This window comes from Micropterus salmoides, unplaced genomic scaffold, assembly GCF_014851395.1.
Source record: "Micropterus salmoides isolate LMB-PRFRI ecotype aquatic unplaced genomic scaffold, ASM1485139v1 Ms_hic_scaffold_2, whole genome shotgun sequence".
NCBI classification, from domain to species: domain Eukaryota; kingdom Metazoa; phylum Chordata; class Actinopteri; order Centrarchiformes; family Centrarchidae; genus Micropterus; species Micropterus salmoides.
In genome coordinates this window covers 53,180,773-53,200,833 of record NW_024041150.1, presented here as the reverse complement: position 1 = coordinate 53,200,833, position 20,061 = coordinate 53,180,773, and the positions used below count along the sequence as shown (strand labels likewise).

General features: G+C 40.4%; 2 protein-coding genes across 2 annotated transcripts in view; both read right to left on the bottom strand.

Annotated features, from left to right (window-relative positions):
* Nucleotides 1–2,305: 2,305 nt before the first annotated feature.
* On the bottom strand, nucleotides 2,306–18,280 carry LOC119912041. The gene is made up of 5 exons (XM_038731014.1): nucleotides 18,141–18,280; nucleotides 11,375–11,716; nucleotides 10,424–10,549; nucleotides 3,191–3,517; nucleotides 2,306–2,526 (listed from the first exon to the last, which is right to left on the bottom strand). The coding sequence occupies exons 1-5, from the start codon at nucleotides 18,175–18,177 to the stop codon at nucleotides 2,306–2,308; spliced, it is 1,053 nt and encodes a 350-aa protein (XP_038586942.1). The 5' UTR covers nucleotides 18,178–18,280.
* The window catches only part of LOC119912627 (coxsackievirus and adenovirus receptor homolog), a gene marked incomplete in the record, with an annotated part of 333,023 nt that continues 331,108 nt past the window's right edge, over nucleotides 18,147–20,061 (bottom strand). Inside the window, 1 exon segment of the mRNA XM_038731906.1 lies at nucleotides 18,147–18,304. Coding sequence (XP_038587834.1) covers nucleotides 18,261–18,304 — 44 coding nt within the window.

Sequence of the window (20,061 nt, the reverse complement as noted above, 5' to 3'; positions counted from 1 at the left end):
AAAAGTTAACAGAAGGGAAGGCCTTTTCTACATCAGTCCATGCCACACTGAAGATGCATCCAAGGTCTGTGCAGCTCTCTGGGCACCAGGTGGGGCATCTGATCCACACTGTGAATATGGGAGGAAAATAAATGTGTAATAAATGCTTCAGGTAATGGAAAATATATAGTTAACCATTAAAGATGGCTGAGGTATATGTTGACAACACTATTAGGTCACATATTGGAGAAAATTTAACAAAGAAGCAAAACCTCAAAATGTGTGGCAATCTTTAAATAACTTTGTGTGTTGTCCTTTAAAGACAGACCATGGAAAATCATCATATGTCAAGTAGCCAAGACAAATATTTAGCAGTTTAAGCTGTGTATAGCAGACAGGGTGGAGGCTTCATAGGTGGCCATGACCTCCACAACAACTGACTACTGAAAGAAATGTGTTGTAACGAATTTGAAAGTGCCTTTGTGTGTCAACTGTCATATTCAAGACAAAAATCTTGCACAGCGCTGTCTATTGCATTAACACTTAAGTCAAAGCTAAGTGTGGGGAATTACAATCTTTAACATAAACTGTTAGGCAATAAAAGTTAACAGTTATGTCTAATGGTTTGCAAGCTAAATAGCTACTATCATATGTAATCTAGTACTAGTTTATTAAGTTGTGACAAGTAACGTTATAATCAAGTGACATCAATTAAACGACTCGTAACAATAGTCAGCCTATGTGAAAATCTAAATTCAGGTTCATTGATTTGCTTCAGATTGTTCATTTGACATGTATTATATGCATTTTAACATTTTGTAGTATACTCTCAATAACAGATTGTTTTTTAAAGTTTTGTTGAGTAGTTTCAAGTTAACTTACCACCAGTGTAACGTCAAGCTGGTAATGATACGGCCACCGGCTACCAACCACAAATGTCGACTTGCCTCTGGGGGGTTTAGCCGATTAGCTACCTCCATTACTAGCAATGCAGAGTAGTATATTAGCTTGGTAGCCATAGTGTATGGTTTCAGAAATCAGGAATCTCAGCTCCTTCAAAACAGCTGTTCAGAAATCAATTGGTGTTATTTTTTATACAGTCAATCATCATAATACAGTAATGTGCACAGCATATTGATACAAACGTATCAGTCATTGGCTGCTCAGACTTGACTTAGTGGGTGGGCCAAAACACATTGATTGACAGGTTGAGTTTGCAAAGGAAAAGCAATGACAAGTCTCTTAAGGGAATGGCATTGACAATAAGTCTCTTATGGGAATAGCAATGACAATAGGTTTTGTAAGGAAAAGGCAAAAGCAAATGTATGTATTTATTTTTAGTATACGAGTTAGTATTAGTATACTCTTTCTTATATTTCTGCATTTATTTACTTATTCTTTCATTCATTTATTCTTTCATTCTTTCCTTCTTGCTCTTTTTGTTTCAGACTTCTAAACAACTCTATCTTTCTAACTTTAATTCTGTTTCTCGTGTTGTAAATGGAGTCAGTGTGGGCAGCTATATCACTTGATTTGAAGTTTGTGTTTCTGTGTTTCTTTGTCACCTCTAGGAACAAGACGGCACATCCAGCATGCATTAAATGGCCCTTTCTCTTCTTCTTTTCTAACCAACCTTTGCTTGCTTTCTGTTCTCACCTACCTTCAACTGCTGTATGCAAATGTTAGGACCATACGGGTTTCTAACGACCCGGTGATACTACCCTGCTTTACCCACAGTGCAGATGCTTTCTACTGTATTTCTTTCCTCTAAAGATGTCTCTTGGCATTGATAAATGTTTTTTAACCATGTATAAAAAACCAGGGATGAGGAATATTGTAAAAATTATGATGCGCACCAAGGTTTTTTGGGGGGGTTTCTAATTCTTTCTGAGTGTTTTGTTGAAACTAATATGTGTTTTCTACTAACAAAACTAATTAACTAATAACCACTCAGGACTTCCTTCTTGATCAATGCTGGAAATTAACAACTTATTGATCTAATTCTTTCCATCCATGTAAATGATCTCCTGGATTATTCTTGTTTCCTGTTATGATGTCATTTCCTCTTTTGATTGATATATTGTGAATGCTGATCAGTAATTATTGTTTCATGATCAGATATGAGCCAAACATCTACAGCTCTGACTTCTGACCTGTATCTACAGCTCTGACCTCTGACTTGTATCGACAACTCTGACCTCTGGCCTGTATCTACAGCACTGACCTCTGACTTTGAGATTCACTTTTTTCTTCATCAGGATGTCTCTCTCCCTGTAGACGGTGCAGGTGTACGTCTTACTGTCTCTGTCTGTGGGGTGTTTCAGGGTCAGACTGAGGTCTCCAGGTCTCGCAGGTTTCTCTTCATCTCTGTTCGGTGTCTGTAATATTCGTCCTGTTCTTCAGGCTGGTCAGAGCCGTTCTGATACATGTGGACCACATTATCATCTCTGTCCGTCCACTCCACTGTGACGTCTTCAGGCAGGTGAACTGTGGTTTTGCAGGGCAGCAGGACAGACTCCACCTCTGAATCCACCTCCACCTGGTAGACTGAGAGGACAACAAAGCACAACATGAGCTGTACAGACAGCAGCAGGAACTCTGAAATATGTCCCATTGTTCCATCTAACAGAGACAGTGTTGTCTTTGGTGTCTCTACAATCATTAGTTTTATTGTCAGATGGAAGTTTTAACACTCTGAAACGTTTTCCAAACAAACTGCAGAAATGAGTACAGCTGTTGTTTTTTCAGGAGAAATCCTTTAGTCTTCGAGAACAGAATGTGACCTGGAAGAGAGAAATCTCTAAGGATCCATGGCTCACTTTTAGATTAACTGTTTGGCTTTAGGGGACAGAAACTGGAATGACCTCTCTCTGATTGATGTTTACAGATATTGATCCCTGAATATAAAAGCTGTCTCCTACAAATGAGCTGTAACATTAACTAAATGTTTCTGACAAAATGTTTAGAAGGAAACATCTTTCCTGCCTGGATTATGTTCACGTGCAGTTTGTTACAGTCCAGGAAGTTCACACTCAGGTTTCACTCAGAGGTCACTTTTGGTCCTGATTTCCACTTGCTGCTGCTTCAAATACTAAAACACTTTCAGGTTCAAGATCAGATGGTGGTTTTCGTTCCTCTATCTTTTCTGAACCTGAACCAGGAGCTGGTAGGCTTCATACTTTGATCTCTGACCCGTATCTTCAGCACTGACCTCTGACCTCAAGATCCACTTGTTTCTTCATCAGGATGTCTCCCTCCCTGCTGTAGACTGTGCAGGTGTAGGTGTTACTGTCTTTGTCTGTGGGGTATTTCAGGGTCAGACTGAGGTCTCCAGGTCTCAGCAGGTTTCTCTTCATCTCTGTTCGGTGTCTGTAAAACCTGTCCTGTTCTTCAGGCTGGTCAGAGCCATTCTGATACACACGGACCTTCCTGTAGTCTCTGTCCCTCCACTCCACTGTGACATTTTCAGGCAGGTGAACTCTGGTTTTGCAGGGTAGCTCGACAGACTCCACCCCCTCCTCCACCTCCATCTGGTAGACTGAGAGGACAGCAAAGCACAACATCAGCTGTACAGACAGCAGCAGGAACTCTGAAATGTTTCCCATTGGGACTTTTGACTAAGACCAGCAGGAGAACACTGCTTAAGCACTCCTGTACTGAAGGCCCTTCATTTGCTTCTGATTGGTTTTACAGTACTAAAAAATTTAATCTTTACAGAGCCTTGACAAGCTCCCTGTTATATCCAGGATCTATTACAAGCACACACCTCTGGTAGCTCTCTGAGGTCTTTTGAGGCTGAGACCTTTTAAATGTTCCCAGAACACATTTTAAGACAAGAGGTGATCGTGCTTCCTGTGTGGTGGCTCCAAGGCTCTGGAATTCCCTTTAGCCTTGGGAGCTTTGGATTCTTGGGAAATTTTTAGAAAACACCTACACACATCTTTATAGACAAGCTTTTAAAGGGGCATTATGTAGTTTTCAGCAGCCTCTAGCGATGCGGTTTTAAGATGCAACCATGTGTGTGCTCGTATGCGTGCTCACTTGAAGTCATGAGCAAGCTTAATCCAAAACAAAACCACTTTCATACAGAAATCTCACAATAAACGCAGAAACGGCATGGCTTTTCACACAGGCAGAGTGACAGCATCTATAGACAGACAGACACTTCACACAACATGCTGGAAACTCAGGTAAACTCCCACTGCAATAACTATCTTTACTATCAGTTTATCTTTCCCCGGAGGCTGAGCCAGCCAAATGTATTTGATGATAACAAAACGGTTAGTGAGCTGGACTGAATATTATAATGAGATTGTGTCCCACTTCATGACACTTTTTACAGCAATAAGTAACTTTACTGTAAGTTAGTGGATGGCTCTTCCTCTATGTTGTTGTCCCCATTTTGTTGCAGTGTATATTATGTGGGTCACACTAGTTACAGCAACTGACACGGTGGAGAAGCTGTATACATGAATATTGGTAAAACCACAATAAATCTAAATTGAACATTACGAAGTAAACAGTGGCAGAACGGATCTCATATAGCGTTAATTGGCAGCTCATGGCTGCATCACTAGAGGCTAGTGAACAAATCGCTCCGCCGGTTGTTGTGTTAGTGGACTGCAAGTCGTTAGCTGCCGTGATGTCGCTGTAGTCAGAGAGAGCTTGGAGGCGCACAGGACTGAATCAGACCCGGTGTCCCCAGATTTTTAGCAGAATAGTGGCTGATGCAAGCAACAGAGAAAACACTCATGTGCTTCATTTCTAAGTGAGTGTTGAGCACATTGATAATAAGGCAATGAAAACCAGTGTATCAATGTGTGTCTGTTTCTGTTTGATCACTTAGGCTCAGTGTATGAATGTGTGTGAATGGTGAATGTGATGTAGAGTAAAAGAACTTTGAGTAATCGAAAAGACTAGAAAGGTACTATACAAATACAGAGCATTTACATTTGCATTTATAAAATATAGTATTTACAATAAAAACAAAACAAAAAAAATACAGGTGCTGGTCATATAATTAGAATATCAACAAAAAGTTGATTTATTTCAGTAATTCCATTCAAAACGTGAAACTTGTATAATGTATACATTCATTCCACACAGACTGATATATTTCAAGTGTTCATTCCTTTTAATTTTGATGATTATAACTGACAACTAATGAAAACCCCAAAATCAGTGTCTCAGAAAATTAGAATATTGTGAAAAGGTTCGATATTGAAGACACCTGGTGCCACACTCTAATCAGCTAATTAACTCAGAACACCTGCAAAGGCCTTTAAATGGTCTCTCAGTCTAGTTCTGTAGGCTACACACTCATGGGGAAGACTGCTGACTTGACAGCTGTCCAAAAGACAACCATTGACACCTTGCACAAGGAGGGTAAGACACAAAAGGTCATTGCTAAAGAGGCTGGCTGTTCACAGAGCTCTGTGTCCAAGCACATTAATAGAGAGGCGAAGGGAAGGAAAAGATGTGGTAGAAAAAAGTGGACAAGCAATAGGGATAACCGCACCCTGGAGAGGATTGTGAAACAAAACCCATTCAAAAATGTGGGGGAGATTCACAAAGAGTGGACTGCAGCTGGAGTCAGTGCTTCAAGAACCACCACGCACAGACGTATGCAAGACATGGGTTTCAGCTGTCGCATTCCTTGTGTCAACCACTCTTGAACAAGACACAGCGTCAGAAGTGTGTCGCCTGGGCTAAAGACAAAAAGGACTGGACTGCTGCTGAGTGGTCCAAGTTATGTTCTCTGATGAAAGTAAATTTTGCATTTCCTTTGGAAATCAAGGTCCCAGAGTCTGGAGGAAGAGAGGAGAGGCACAGAATCCACGTTGCTTGAAGTCCAGTGTAAAGTTTCCACAGTCAGTGATACGCCAGACCCAACAATGCAGAAGAAGGCCACTATCAGAGCAACCTGGGCTCTAATAACACCTCAGCAGTGCCACAGACTGATGGACTCATGCCACGCCGCATTGCTGCAGTAATTCCGCCAAAAGGAGACCCAACTAAATATTGAGTGCTGTACATGCTCATACTTTTCAGTTGGCCAACATTTCTAAATATCCTTTTTTTGTATCGGTCTTAAGTAGTATTCTATTTTTCGGACATACTGAATTTGGGATTTTCAATGCAAGAGCAATAACCTAGTAACTGCTACTTCTACTACTGTAGCAGAAAGAGACATGCGATTGAAGTCTCCAGAAATTCCAATGAAAGCATTCGGGTGTTGAGTTTGTAGTATGGCAGTAACTGAATGGATGACGTCACACGCCGCTTCAGAATCGGCTGATGGTGGGATGTAAACAGCCATAATAAAGGCATATGTGAACTCCCTGGACAGAAAGTATTGACACAGACTCACAGCTAACAATTTGATATCTGGGCTACAGAAATGGTCCTTCACAGTAACATGTGTTGCAACACATTACACCATCTGTTGTTTACAAACACTGTAATCCCCCCTCCTTTCTTCTTATCGCTCAGACAGCGATCGCTGTCGGACCACAGATATGGAGTGTGGACTGGTAGCTGGAGAGGTACCAGCTCACTTCCTGGGCACTGCCGAAGATGGCCTTGAGTATGCCCGTAATCCCCCACCCGCTTGGGGGAGTGCTGCACCAAGTTGAGTTTTCCCTTGTGGGATTAATAAAGTATTTCTCTTTCTTCTTCTTCTATTATTACTATTATTATTATTACTGTTATTACTACTATTATTGTTAGGTGTTATAGATATATATTGTTTCTATCCCTAACCTTTCCTTCTTCTGTACTTACGTTAGTCTGTCAACATTTCCTAGAGTTTAGGTCAGAGCTGTGAGATTTTTTTGGTGATTTCCCCCTCTTCCTGTGACAGAGAAGATCTCAGTTCCCCAAAACATAAAAACCTCCCTTTGCTCTAGGCCAGATGCCCGAAGCTGTCCTAGGCAGCAGGTCTCTGGACCTGCTGATTTTCTGTTGTAGTACTTCTCTGTTATTCTCTTTTTATTATAATAAAGACAACAGTTGGTTGTTACTTGGTTATATAAAGAAAATAAAGCTGCTAGAATGGCCCAGCCAATAATCTGAATTTATAAGTAATAAATACATTTCATTAAGCAGATGTCATTACACAATATTACACATAACTTAATTTCTGAACTTTTTTTATGTATGGATAATTGGGTTGTTACATCTGGTGAAAATTGAATGTCAATAGCACCTTTAAAAAGAAACATGTTTACTGAGAAAAATGATGAGAGGTTCAATACTTATTTTACCAGCTGTATAAATAAAAAAAGTTTACTTCCTTACTTACATTGTTCCATCTAACAGAGACAGTGTTGTCTTTGGTGTCTCTACAATCAACAGCACAACTGACTGTTTATTAAATCACTGAGTATTATTGTCAGATGGAATCAATCAAATCTTTATTAAAGTTAGAATCTGAAGGTTTTCATTAAATAAATGTTCAGTCGCTATCTATCGTCTAATGAGGTAACACAGTGCTGACTGAGCCTGTGGCCCACTGATCAAAGTACTGCAGTATTTACATATCTGCAGTATTACCAAGGGAAAAACAGTGAACATTTCCTGCAGCTTCAGCATTTAACTGGTGAAACACAAGTTGGCTTTTATCCCTGTTATGCTTCTCTTACATATATATATACCATTTTTATGGATTTGTCATAATCAATATTAATTGTTTTCTGAAAACTTTAATGGCTCGCGGCTAGTGGTATTCACTCTGAGCTAAATGTATATTGTAATGTTAAATTAATTAACTTGTAATTAATTTTAAATGTCTGACATTGCCTCAGTGTGCTTTTGCGCTGATGAAGGAAGTAGAAGTGCAATTAATGTGTGCAATGTCTTTTGCAGGAGCCAATAAAATGTGAAAAACAGTCATCCCTCTTCATGCCCTAACCACAACCATTACACAGGGAGTAATGGAAGAGTCAGGAGCAGCCACAGTGAGCTATTAGATAAAGAGCTGCAGGCGACAGGCTGCAACACCAAGCTAACCAGCTCCTCTCACTGGGCCCTGCTGTTCACAGACTAAGAAATCTTCATCCCTTCAAAGTGACCAGAAGCTGCTGAGATTTGACTGAGAATCCAAGCTACCCATCCCTTAAAATATGGAATTGTCCTGTATTTGAGAATTAAATAGCGCATTCCGTTTTGAATCAATACGGGATGCGGTTTGTCCCGTATATCCGAGTTGTCTTTAATGCAGCACCCCATGCAAATCATCCCTCTACCTCTGATTGGGCAAGATTCGCTGTTTCATTTATACCGTCAGGTTCAGGGCCAATCGGAGTCAGATAAGGGAGGGTCTCTTGGCAACAAGTTGAGTTGGAAAAATGGAGGCGGCAGCTCGAGAAACCCCCCACGTCCCCTCTGAAACAAAAGTGGATGCAAAAGTACCGATGACGATGAAAGAGGGAGAACTTGATGAGTTTCAGGCTAAACGTCACAATTTGTCAGCCAGTGTTCTGTGTGGTGCACGGTAGCCTTTCAGATTTCTGACACCATGTCGAGACAGTGTAATGACTTAAAGAAACTTACTAATTTCCTGACTGATTAAGCTGGTTTACATATACTGCTAAGATAGTTAAGAAATATTGTTACAATGCAAAAGAAGCACGTCTACATTATGGTAGGATTTGTTTTTTAAGGTTGAGGTATACAGTCAGACACATCAGCATTAATTTAATAAGAGATTGGAGAGATATATAGGCTATTAAATACACATTTAATTATCAATATAGTGCCTATGTGAAGAATATAAACAACTATGTGTTATGCTTAACCAATCCATAGAATTGCATGATTCCGGACTATAGAATTAACGATAGGCTGAATAAAAACTGAAAACATAAATACATAAACATATTTACTGACCAATCATAAAAATGTTGTTGAATTAAATTTAGAAATGTTTGTAGATACATTATTTATGTGTGATTTTATTGTTTGGATGGTATTACTGCAAACAATGAAAAATATTTTAGCCAAAATCTTTGTTTGCACCACCCTTTACAATTACTTAAAGTTCATTAGCATTTCTCAGCAAGAACAGCTGCTCTGTGGAACTCATTAGGAGTGAGCTTTTTCTGTTCATAGTTTTACTGCAGCAGTTTGAAAGACTAACAGCAACTCAGTGCTGCACAAGTACCCTATTTTGGTAGGGCCTGCTGCTGCCTCCTGATTGGTTGCCTGGATGACATCAGCCATGTTAAGCCACATCTGACTGGTGAGTGCAATGCTAAGTGTGGTTTCTATAAAGAGAGAAACAAATACAAATGAATAAAGGAAACATATGCATACAGTCACTCCTCCTTAAGCACTAATATACGTTACTAAACATAACAAAAACAATAGTCAGAATATGACTATATTTCTCTTAAACTCTAATAATATAAGCAGAAAGAAAGGATTCTAACACTTATTATATGGGATTCTCATATTTTCTACAATGCGTTAAGTTCTCGCTAACAGACAGCACTTCCTGTCATCTTTGATACGCGTTGTAGCCTCCAACTGACTAAATGCCTAGCTGCTTTTATTGTGAAAACCCCGTACCGGATGCTATGTTCCGTTCGCACTAGCAAGGCCTTGATTCAGAAGCCTTGATAGCGCTCCAAATAACAGTATTTAACACCACTTCTTATTCTACTCAACCACCAAGTACTGAACAATCCTAACAACAAGCAGTAAAGTATAAACATGTCTAAACACAATATTACATATTTTTAACCCGGCGTACCAAATCAGATGAGCCAAAGCTCGAAAGTGAATGTACGAATGCCAATTAGTATGCGTAGCAACCCTTTAAACTCCTAAACTCTACACATCAAACAGCAGAAATAACAACTGGTTTGACAAATAAACGCAATTTCACAGATGTACTTACTCTTCTCAGTTACGCACACTCTAAAGAAAGGTGCAGCTCACAATTACAATCCAGCTGACCGACTATCTCTATCATACAGCATACTAACTGTGTGACGTCAGATAATATACAAACCAGCACTTGCTTTGGCTACCCGATTACAAGCGCTAAATAAATGGAAATAACGGAAAAACACAAAGCCCAATATGGTCAACTGTACTAAATAATAGCAACACTGACATAACTTTGGAGCCTTTTCTACAAAGCTTTTACTTCTCTCTTACATTTTTTCCTGTACATTATATAAAGTAAAGATGACTGATTCACGTTTACGTGGTTTGTTGCCAAAAATGCCACATTCAACCCCTCAAGGCAAAAATGTAGGGGGGCTTACAGTAGGTGTCATACGTTGAGGCTGTCATCACACTGAAGTGGGTATGGTTGGATCTGAACTGGAAAAACAAGAGACGAGCTGATACGAGACAGATTCCACTGTCACAGGTGTTCAGGTGTTTTGCTCCAATAAGACCTTCATATGCTGGAAGTGTAGTAGTAGTGACATACCTGACATGAAATAGTGCCGGAAATGTACCAGAAGACCCCCAGCAACAAGACCGAGAACCAGGAGAACCAGGAGAACCAGGAGAACCAGGAGAACCAGGAGAACTTTGGCCCAGGATGGAAAATGTTCTGTGGGAACCAGAAACATAAGCCCCTTTTTCACTGCACAGTACCAGCTCGACTCGTCTCGACTTGACTCTCCTTTTTTGGTTTTCCATTGTAAAAGTTGTACCTGCTTCCAGGTACTTTTTTTGTATCACCTCCGTCGAGGTTCCAAGCGAGTTGAGGCGATACTAAAATGTAACGTGAAAACACTGCAGACTGCTAATTAGTCAGAGAGAATCGTCACTATTCACTGCATCATCAGTGCACGCGCCAGACAGAGGCCAGCAACAGGAAGTTTTATGTTTTACAGTTTTCGTATATAATTTAATCTCTAATTCCAATTCGGAGAAGGCTTGAGGTGAGAAATCAACTGTGTAGATTTTGAATATTGACAGTTTTACAAGAAATGGTGTCGGAACAAAAATGTGCTTGAAAGTTTTCGAAGTTGAGGAGCTCTGCAAGTAGCGGCTGGGGAAGCCTGCGCTAACCCGCGGGAGGAGCTCGCCCACAGCCGCTCGCTCACAGAGCCCTCTGATCCCGCCGTCACACAGACCGCTGCAGCAACAACGGCAGAGGAAAACACAGCTGGAAGATTTTCATACCGCTTATCTGGATCGCTGGTGTCTGTGTCGCACTGAACATTACAACATTGGCGTCGCTATGACGACCAGCTACATTGAGGGGTGCTATCTCTGGGTACTATCTGCAATGGAAAACAGAGAACGGCCAAACCGAATCGAGTAGAGTTGAGTCGAGGCGAGTTGAGCTGCTACTGGTGATGGAAAAGCGCCAATAAAGAACATGACCTCTGGCCTGTATTTACAGCAGGTGTTAGGGTTTGTTGCTGACCTTTGACCTTCAACTGTATGTTTCTCACTCTCTGTTGTCCTCCTAACGCACTGACGGTGCAGGTGTAGCTGCCGCTGTCAGAGAGCTGGAGTTTTGTCAGCTTGAGGCTGAGGTCTCCAGTTTCCAGAGCGTCAGTCATCATGGATGTTCGGCCGCTGTAAAGCTGGTTTTGGTCTTTAAGTTCATCACCTTCCTGCTGACGCTGGTGGACGGTTGGAGGATTGAGATCGTAGCGGCTCCACACCACTGTGGGGTCTTTCAGGTCCAATGGGGGAAACTCACAGGGCAGCAGGACAAACTCCTCCCCCTCATACAGCTCCACAGCTGAGGTATGCTGGGAAACTGTGAGGTCAAACAGACAGAGAGGTTCAATCATATTTCATGTCTTACCCTATCGGGGTAAATTGATTGAAGTGTCTTGCACAAGTCAAGTCAAGTCAAGTCAAGTTTATTTATAAAGCACATTTAAAAACAACCAGAGTTGACCAAAGTGCTGGACAAGTTATACAGAAAAAGACGTAATAAAAACATACATACATATATAAATAAATGGATAAAACCAGAGAAAATAAAACAGGCCAGACAATTAATGGCATACAGCAAAACAACGCAGTTAGATACAAAATAGATAAATAAAGACACAAGCGCAGGTGCCCCTAAACAGACTCAAACGCCAAAGAATGAAAATGTGTTTTAAGTCGAGACTTAAAAGTGTGGATGGTGGGGGATGATCTAATAATCAGGGGTAGATTATTCCACAGTCTCAGGGCCACCACTGAAAAGGCACGGTCACCCTTTGTTTTCATACGAGACTGTGGGATGGCTAAGAGGGAATGATTTGATGATCTGAGGGATCTGGAGGAGTGATGAAACGTTAGAGTTCTGAAATATAAGATGGGGCCAGTCCATGTAATGCCTTAAAAACAATTAGCAGCACCTTAAAATCGATTCTAAATTTGACTGGTAACCAGTGAAGAGCAGCCAATACTGGGGTTATGTAGTCCCTCTTCCTTGTACCAGTTAGCTATCTAGCAGCTGCATTTTGAACAAGCTGCAAGCGTGATAAAGATGAGTGACAGATGCCAGAGTACAAGGAATTACAGTAATCAATTTGAGAGGAAATAAGAGCATTCAAGGGCCTTAACAGAGAGAATGGATTTAAGTTTTGCTATGGTCCTTAAATGAAAGAAGCTACTTTTAACAACAGAGTTTATATTTTTGTCGAATTTTAATACTGAGTCAAAGATAACCCGTAAGTTCCTAGCGAAGGGTTGTACATTAATGGACATGGGGCCCAAATTTTTTGATAATTCCTCAGTTGAGTACCAAATAATTCAATCCATTTAGTTGGAAGAAGTTGATTGCCATCCAACGCTTAATATCATTTAGACAGTTGTAAATAGACTGTAGGGACTTTGAATGCCTGGCTTCAGAGGTAAGTACAGCTGTGTATCATCAGTATAGCAATGGTAAGATATATTATGTTTGTGGAGAATGGAGCCCAAGGGGAGCATATACAAAGAAAATAAGATTGGCCCCAAGATTGAACCTTGAGGTACTCCGCACTTAATTGCTGCAGAGGAAGAGGAAATGTTACCAAAGCTAACAGAAAAGGTTCTATCTTTCAAATAAGAGTGAAACCACTGTAGCGTGACACCCTGGATACCAACCCGTGTGCTCAGGGACACAATGGTAGATGGGTCACAGTGGAAATCTCTCACAACTCTCTCAAAACAAAGATATAATTCTAAATGTAGAGTCACAAAATTTTATAAACACAAATCACGATCTACAAATATATTCATAATCCAAAAGTTTTTATTTTTCTGATTCGCCGCTTAGCTTGCCGGCTGGCTCGACCAGCTGCAGAGGAACGCTGTTTGTGAGTCTTTCAGTCTGGGCCAAACTAAGACTTTCAAAATTAAGGGAGGATATGAGCAGCCCCTCCCAACTTGGACTGATCCTTGTTTTTGCTGAAATCTGATCGGCTCAGTGGAGCCGATGACCCCAGTCATGTTGAGGAGGAAGGAGAGAAGGAAGAGGAGGACCTGCAGGTGAAGGACGTTAGTGGAACCAGACAAAACAGTGACAGGTACAGTGGCAGGACTGGATAGGCAATCAAATTATGCAAAGAATTAGAAAATGAGATGAAAATCTTGAGACACATACAAAGTGCTGCATTTTATGGGACTGCATTTTAGTTTTTGATTTTATTTGAGTACTCTGACTGACTCAGACTTGACCTGCTCTTGTTCAGTGCAGTGGTGCCTTGCTTATACAAACTAAACAGACAGGTGTCATCGTCATCATAAAGTTTGTTGAAGGTCATCAGTACAATCTGATTTACTGTATACCATAAAAACACTAATGTGTATTAAAATAACATTGCAAAAACTCTTTCTCTGTTTCCCCAAATGGCTGTCGCATAAAAGGCCTCTCCATCTTAAAGTCCCAGATTGAATTTCAGTCCAAGTACACCCCTGGAAAAAATCATGGTTTGGGTTAAAGGGTCAGTGTGTAAGGTTTGTTGCATCTAGCAGCGAGGTTGCGAATTGCAACCATCAGTCCAGTTCACCACTGCCCCCTATCCTTTCAAAGAGCGTAGGACAGCTACAGTGGTTGACACAGCACAAATGAATGAGGAGAAGAAACGCAAAAACATCATGATTCCATGTGTGTATGGAGTATCAGAGAAACTCACGAGTATTTTCAACAAACACAGCCCAAGAACACACTAAGACAGATAGGGGTAAACTGGAGCGAAAGTGACACGGGACGAAAGTAACAAGACGCCCTGACTGCATTTGCCGTCCAAGCTGTGACAGCACCTTCAGCACGCAACCCTTGATGGAGCTGCCAAATATCTCATGATTTTGTCATTGTTTCCTGTAATGTAGCGAAGTAAAAGTATAAAGTTGCTTCAACTAAAAATACTCAAGTAAAGTAAAAATATGGAAAACAACTACTTGCGTACAGTAAAAGTATTTGGTCTCATTACTTTCCACCAGAGTTCTACACACTTGTGTCACTCATAATTTCCAATCTCAAAGTGCAACAGAGCTGCCTGAAAGCGCTAGCTTGTTGCTCTCTTTAAGGCAATCTCAGCTGCTCTGGTTCAATAAAACGTACATCCAGACATTCACAGTTAAAATTAAAGTGTTGTTGTGTCGGGAGATGCAGCGACTTAAAACAGTGTTGTGTAATAAAAAATATAATTATATGTTTAATCTATGACCAGAAGCAAAGTCTGCTAGCCGCTAGGCTAATTCAAGTAGTGTGCAATGTCATAGGCTGTAGCTTATAATGATGTTTAGCAAAAAACAAACCTTGACTATTGACTTCAATGTGTGTTAAATGTTCTTATTATTGAGCCAAGTTTTATATATGTTAGGAGTAACTTTATCGTTACCTTTTCTTCACTTAACCAGCTACAATTAAAAAAAATATATTTTATGACCAAAAGCAGAAAAGAGATTGGTGGTAGTTCATCTCTGTCAGAAGAGGACAGAAACAAGAAGAATAAGGAGAGCAATGAGGAAAATACCCCAAACAGTGCACAGGAATAAATAATTGTCATTAAGCTATAAATTACAGTTCAATGCAAACAATAGAATAAAACCCTTTTATATTCCACCCACATGCCTTGTTGTTGTTGTGTAAAGTAAGTAAGAGTAAAAACGGGAGACCAGCACAAAGCTTGTTGTTCCTGTGTAAGTATGGGTGAAGTGGATACTTCATAACATGACTGTGTAACTACAGGGTAACAAGTGGAGAACATTCAACTTTCATTACAACTGTCTGCATACTTTAATTGTCTTGTAATTAAAATATATACTAGGTTCCTCTCTACCTCATTTAACTTTAGCTACCTTTGATCCAACTTCACATAAGCTATACACACGACATTATTACATTCCTGTATTACTTGAAAAAGGTTAGTTTGTTCTACTCCAGCCTGTCCCTTATTAGCTGACCAGTGCAGGATTAATGCAGTTCTCAACTTGTGCTTATTCCAAGTCATACAATTAAGTAGAAGACATGCATAATAAATCCCTGTGTGGCTGGCCTTTTGAAGCCAGGACAAAATAATTTGTTTTTATTGCATTTGTGTGCATGTTAAAAAAAATCATTACTTGCCACAGGATGTGATTAATTGTCAACCGTTCAGCTCTGTTTACCAGCACTGTAAACTGTTGTTACCCAGAATTTTCAGTTATAAATTTACATTGCAAACCAGGGTACCAGGTGCAAGTTACAATGTATTGTAGCTGTAGATTAAAATATATTAACTGCAAAACCATAATCTGTTCTTTGGTGGGTAGAGTAGCTACTGATCTTCACCCAACACTCACAGACACCTAGTACAATATAATTGTTTCTAAAGCATCTATGAATAATTACAATGTGAACAATTATTGTGGCAATAACCCTCAGCTGCCTGTTCTCAAATGAAGTAAGGTAAGGTTAAAGAAATGTGAAGGTATTTCCGGTGCCACACACGGCATACTGTGCAGTTACTGGATTTTAGTTACATTATTAGAACAAGCAAACCTTCAATTGAAATGGTATTTGCCTAATTTTCGAAATCTTTGCATCTGTCCAGCTATTATCTGGCACAAGCTAGCTTCCATAAGTACGTGCACACAGCTTAGAGGCCGAGCATGAAACGTGCGAGGACCCCAAAAGAATATCGTTTTTAATGGTCCAAACATGCTAAAAAAGTCACCAAACTTTTTTTTAAATTTTATGGGTCTCGCACATGCGCATGGCAAAATGGCTTGCTAGCAACCCCTACAGAGCAGCCCCGGCCAAAGTTTCACCTAAGTGTACAAACTTTCTGTGGTACATGTATCACGTCAAGACGATCCAAAAAGCTATTTTCTGGGACATAACGTATAATTAGTGGGTGCTCTCTATCACCATCTAGGGGACACAGGATATACTGTTTAAGTCCTTCATGCAATGTCTCAAGCGTGTGATAATCAAAAGCCATGTTGGCAGAGCTGCAGCATGTGCGGCGTGATTGCAATACTTCCAGTCTCCCTTCACGTGCGAGGGCCCGCCAAACGCTTTCCTCACCTCATGTTTTTATTGTATTTGCCTTTAAATCTCTATCACTCTGTGTGTGGTGTGTGTGTGGAAGGGGTGGCATTATTGTCATAGCACTAGTTTTTTAATTTGAAACAAAAGTGCTATACAAATAAAGATATATTGATTGATTGATTGAGTGAGTGAGGCTTGCTGCTAAATTGATGTAAGGAGGAAGTGAACGCTGGCACGCCTGGTCGCCACTGCTAAAAAATCCCTACCATATTAGCCACTATCTATCGCCCATCCAATGTCATTATTCTGGGTGATTTTCCCACAGGACACATCTTAGACCTTATCTGTTTCTCTGGTCTAACCCCTTTTAATTGCACTGCATCTGACTTGTCCATCTCTGACCACAAGTTAATTTCTTTTAATGTCAACTTACCACTACCCAAAACGAATCCACCCCGCTCCATCTCATTCTGAAACATCAACAACATTGACCTACCTGCCCTTTCTATAGGAATTAACAATCTCACCTTAGAAAAACTAACTGATGATCTGATCTCACTATACAATCTGGACTATTCATAATTTTATGTCATTTTTCAAAACCAAAATTGACAGTATCCATCAATAGCTACCCACCTCACATAACGGTGCACTTTATCCAGGCTTTCGGACTCCACAGCACAGAAACAGTCCTAATCAAGGTCACCCATGACCTACTAATGTCTGCTGATTCTGGTCTTCTTATCATACTCATCCTTCCTATTTGACTGCTCCAGTGCTACTGCTTTCCAATTCCAGTGTCTCCTCCTCCCCCGATGTCAAGAGTCTTGGTGTCATCCTCAACAGAACACTCGAAAGGCCTACCCCACATAACTCTACCTTCCACCGGCTTCATAATGAACTGCTTTTTTTTACTTTAATTCCCCTCTATACTATTTTAACTTAATCTTTAAATTGTCTTGGTTTTGATTTTCTTTATTGTATTTGCCTCCTTGAAATGTATTTTAATTATTTTAATCTGTAAGGTGTCCTTGAGTGCTATGAAAGGCGCCCACAAATAAAATGTAATATTATTGTGATCAGCTGTGTTGAAGTGAAACTGAGTTTGACACTTAAGGGTTTGTCAGCTCAGAGTTCAGGTTCAGACTTTGTTAAAGCAGCTCTCTGGAATGAGTCCAGATCACCACAGATCTCTTCTGAGGAAAGAGGAGGAGCTTCAGCTTCCTCATGTTTGTCAGAGCTGTTGGTCCAGTTTCTGTCTCAGACTGACAGACAGAAAGCTGAACCTTCAGTCCTGTTGATTATCTGCACAAGAACTAAACTTCTTTATCAATCTCTAAATGACTGAAGCCGTCAGGAAACACAAGCTTTTCTGTTCACTTTCATTCATTTCAAGAAAACATTTTAATGTCAGAGACACAAACAGCTGACAGAGATTTATGTCATTAAACACTGAAGTCAGTCCAACTTTTCATCAGTACAATCATGAAACAAAGAAATGGATTTAAACTAAATTTCTTCTTTCTGATGATGTCACTTCAAAACAGATCACATGAGAAACTGCATTCATTAGATATTACTCTGACAGTAATCAAAATTAATAGATTACATTGTGGTTATCATAACAGTCCTAGTTAAGATGAAAGAAACACAGATTAAAGACGTGAAGACGTGACGTTGGACTGAGGTGATGATCAGATCAGAGGGAGGAAGGTTATCTTACCGTGCACGAGGATCACAAACACCACAAACATCTTCATCTTCCTGTAGAAACTCCAACAAGCACAAAGTTAATCTGCTTCTCACTAAAGGAAGTCTTCAGAAACCCAGTGAGGACATCAGTTCACAGCCAGCTGTCCCTTTCCTCCTCCTGATAATCTGCTGACTCTGTGAGGAGAAAACTGGAGTTTCACTTTAAACTGTTTCCACTGAAGCAGCTGTTGGAATGTGAAGAAACTGGCTGAGCAGCTTTCACACAAACATTAATGTGACAGATAAGGATTATGGAAAGTCATTATACATGTGCTGGTCATATAATTCATCAAAAAGTTGATTTATTTCAGTAATGCCATTCAAAAAGTGAAACTTGGATATTATATTCATTCATTACACACAGACTGATATATTTCAAATGTTTATTTCATTTAATTGTGATGATTAAAACTGACAACTAATGAAAATCACAAATTCAGTATCTCAAAAATTAGAATATTACTTAAGACCAATACAAAAAAAGCATTTTTAGAAATGTTGGCCAACTGAAAAGTATGAACATGAAAAGTATGAGCATGTCCAGCACTCAATACTTAGTTGGGGCTCCTTTTGCCTGAATTACTGCAGCAATGCGGCGTGGCATGAAGTCCATCAGTCTGTGGCACTGCTCAGGTGTTATGAGAGAACAGGTTGCTCTGATAGTGGCCTTCAGCTCTTCTGCATTGTTGGGTCTGGAGTATCGCATCTTCCTCTTCACAATACCCCATAGATTTTCTATAGGGTTAAGGTCAGGCGAGTTTGCTGGCCAATTAAGAACAGGGATACCACGGTCCTTAAACCAGGTACTGTAGCTTTGGCACTGTGTGCAGCTGCCAAGTCCTGTTGGAAAATGAAATCTGCATCTCCATAAAGTTGGTCAGCAGCAGGAAGCATGAAGTGCTCTAAAACTTCCTGGTAGACGGCTGCGTTGACCTTGGACCTCAGAAAACACAGTGGACCAACACCAGCAGATGACATGCACCCCAAACCATCACTGACTGTGGAAACTTTACACTGGACTTCAAGCAACGTGGATTCTGTGCCTCTCCTCTCTTCCTCCAGACTCTGGGACCTTGATTTCCAAAGGAAATGCAAAATTTACTTTAATCAGAGAACATAACTTTGGACCACTCAGCAGCAGTCCAGTCCTTTTTGTCTTTAGCCCAGGCGAGACGCTTCTGACGCTGTGTCTTTTTCAAGAGTGGCTTGACACAAGGAATGCGACAGCTGAAACCCATGTCTTGCATACGTCTGTGCGTGGTGGTTCTTGAAGCACTGACTCCAGCTGCAGTCCACTCTTTGTGAATCTCCCCCACATTTTTGAATGGGTTTTGTTTCACAATCCTCTCCAGGGTGCGGTTATCCCTATTGCTTGTATATTTTTTTTTCTACCACATCTTTTCCTTCCCTTCGCCTCTCTGTTAATGTGCTTGGACACAGAGCTCTGTGAACAGCCAGCCTCTTTAGCAATGACCTTTTGTGTCTTGCCCTCCTTGTACAAGTTAAATTTGTTAGATTTGTCATTACAGCAGCCATCTGTCCGCTAAACACTTATTCTTACAGTAATTCTGCCTAAGCACTCACACTTCTTTCCATCTTTTAGTGACTGCTGTTTAATCTCATAGTTTTTACTTTATACTTTAGCTTAGCCGTTAGCGACTTTAGCTTAGCAGCTAGTGATGGCTTCTCCTTCTCCCTCTCGCTCTCCTACTTTCTCTTTCTCGGTGTGTCAGATGTTCAGTTACTCCTCTGCCTCCTTTAGCGGTAATGGTACGTGTAATAAGTGTAGTTTATTTATAGACATGGAGGCGAGGCTCAGTGATTTAGAAGCCCGGCTCCGCACCTTGGTAGATCAGTGTTAGTTGCTGTAGCTCGCCGTCCCCGGTAGTTGG

Excerpts from the sequence above, each read along its gene's own strand:
- LOC119912041 (XM_038731014.1), bottom strand. The coding sequence starts at position 18,177 with ATGAAGATGTTTGTGGTGTTTGTGATCCTCGTGCACG. Across the intron at positions 11,717-18,140 it reads GTTTGTGATCCTCGTGCACG|TTTCCCAGCATACCTCAGCT; the intron begins GTAAGATAACCT and ends TTGACCTCACAG. Across the intron at positions 10,550-11,374 it reads CATACAGTTGAAGGTCAAAG|AACATTTTCCATCCTGGGCC; the intron begins GTCAGCAACAAA and ends TGGTTCCCACAG.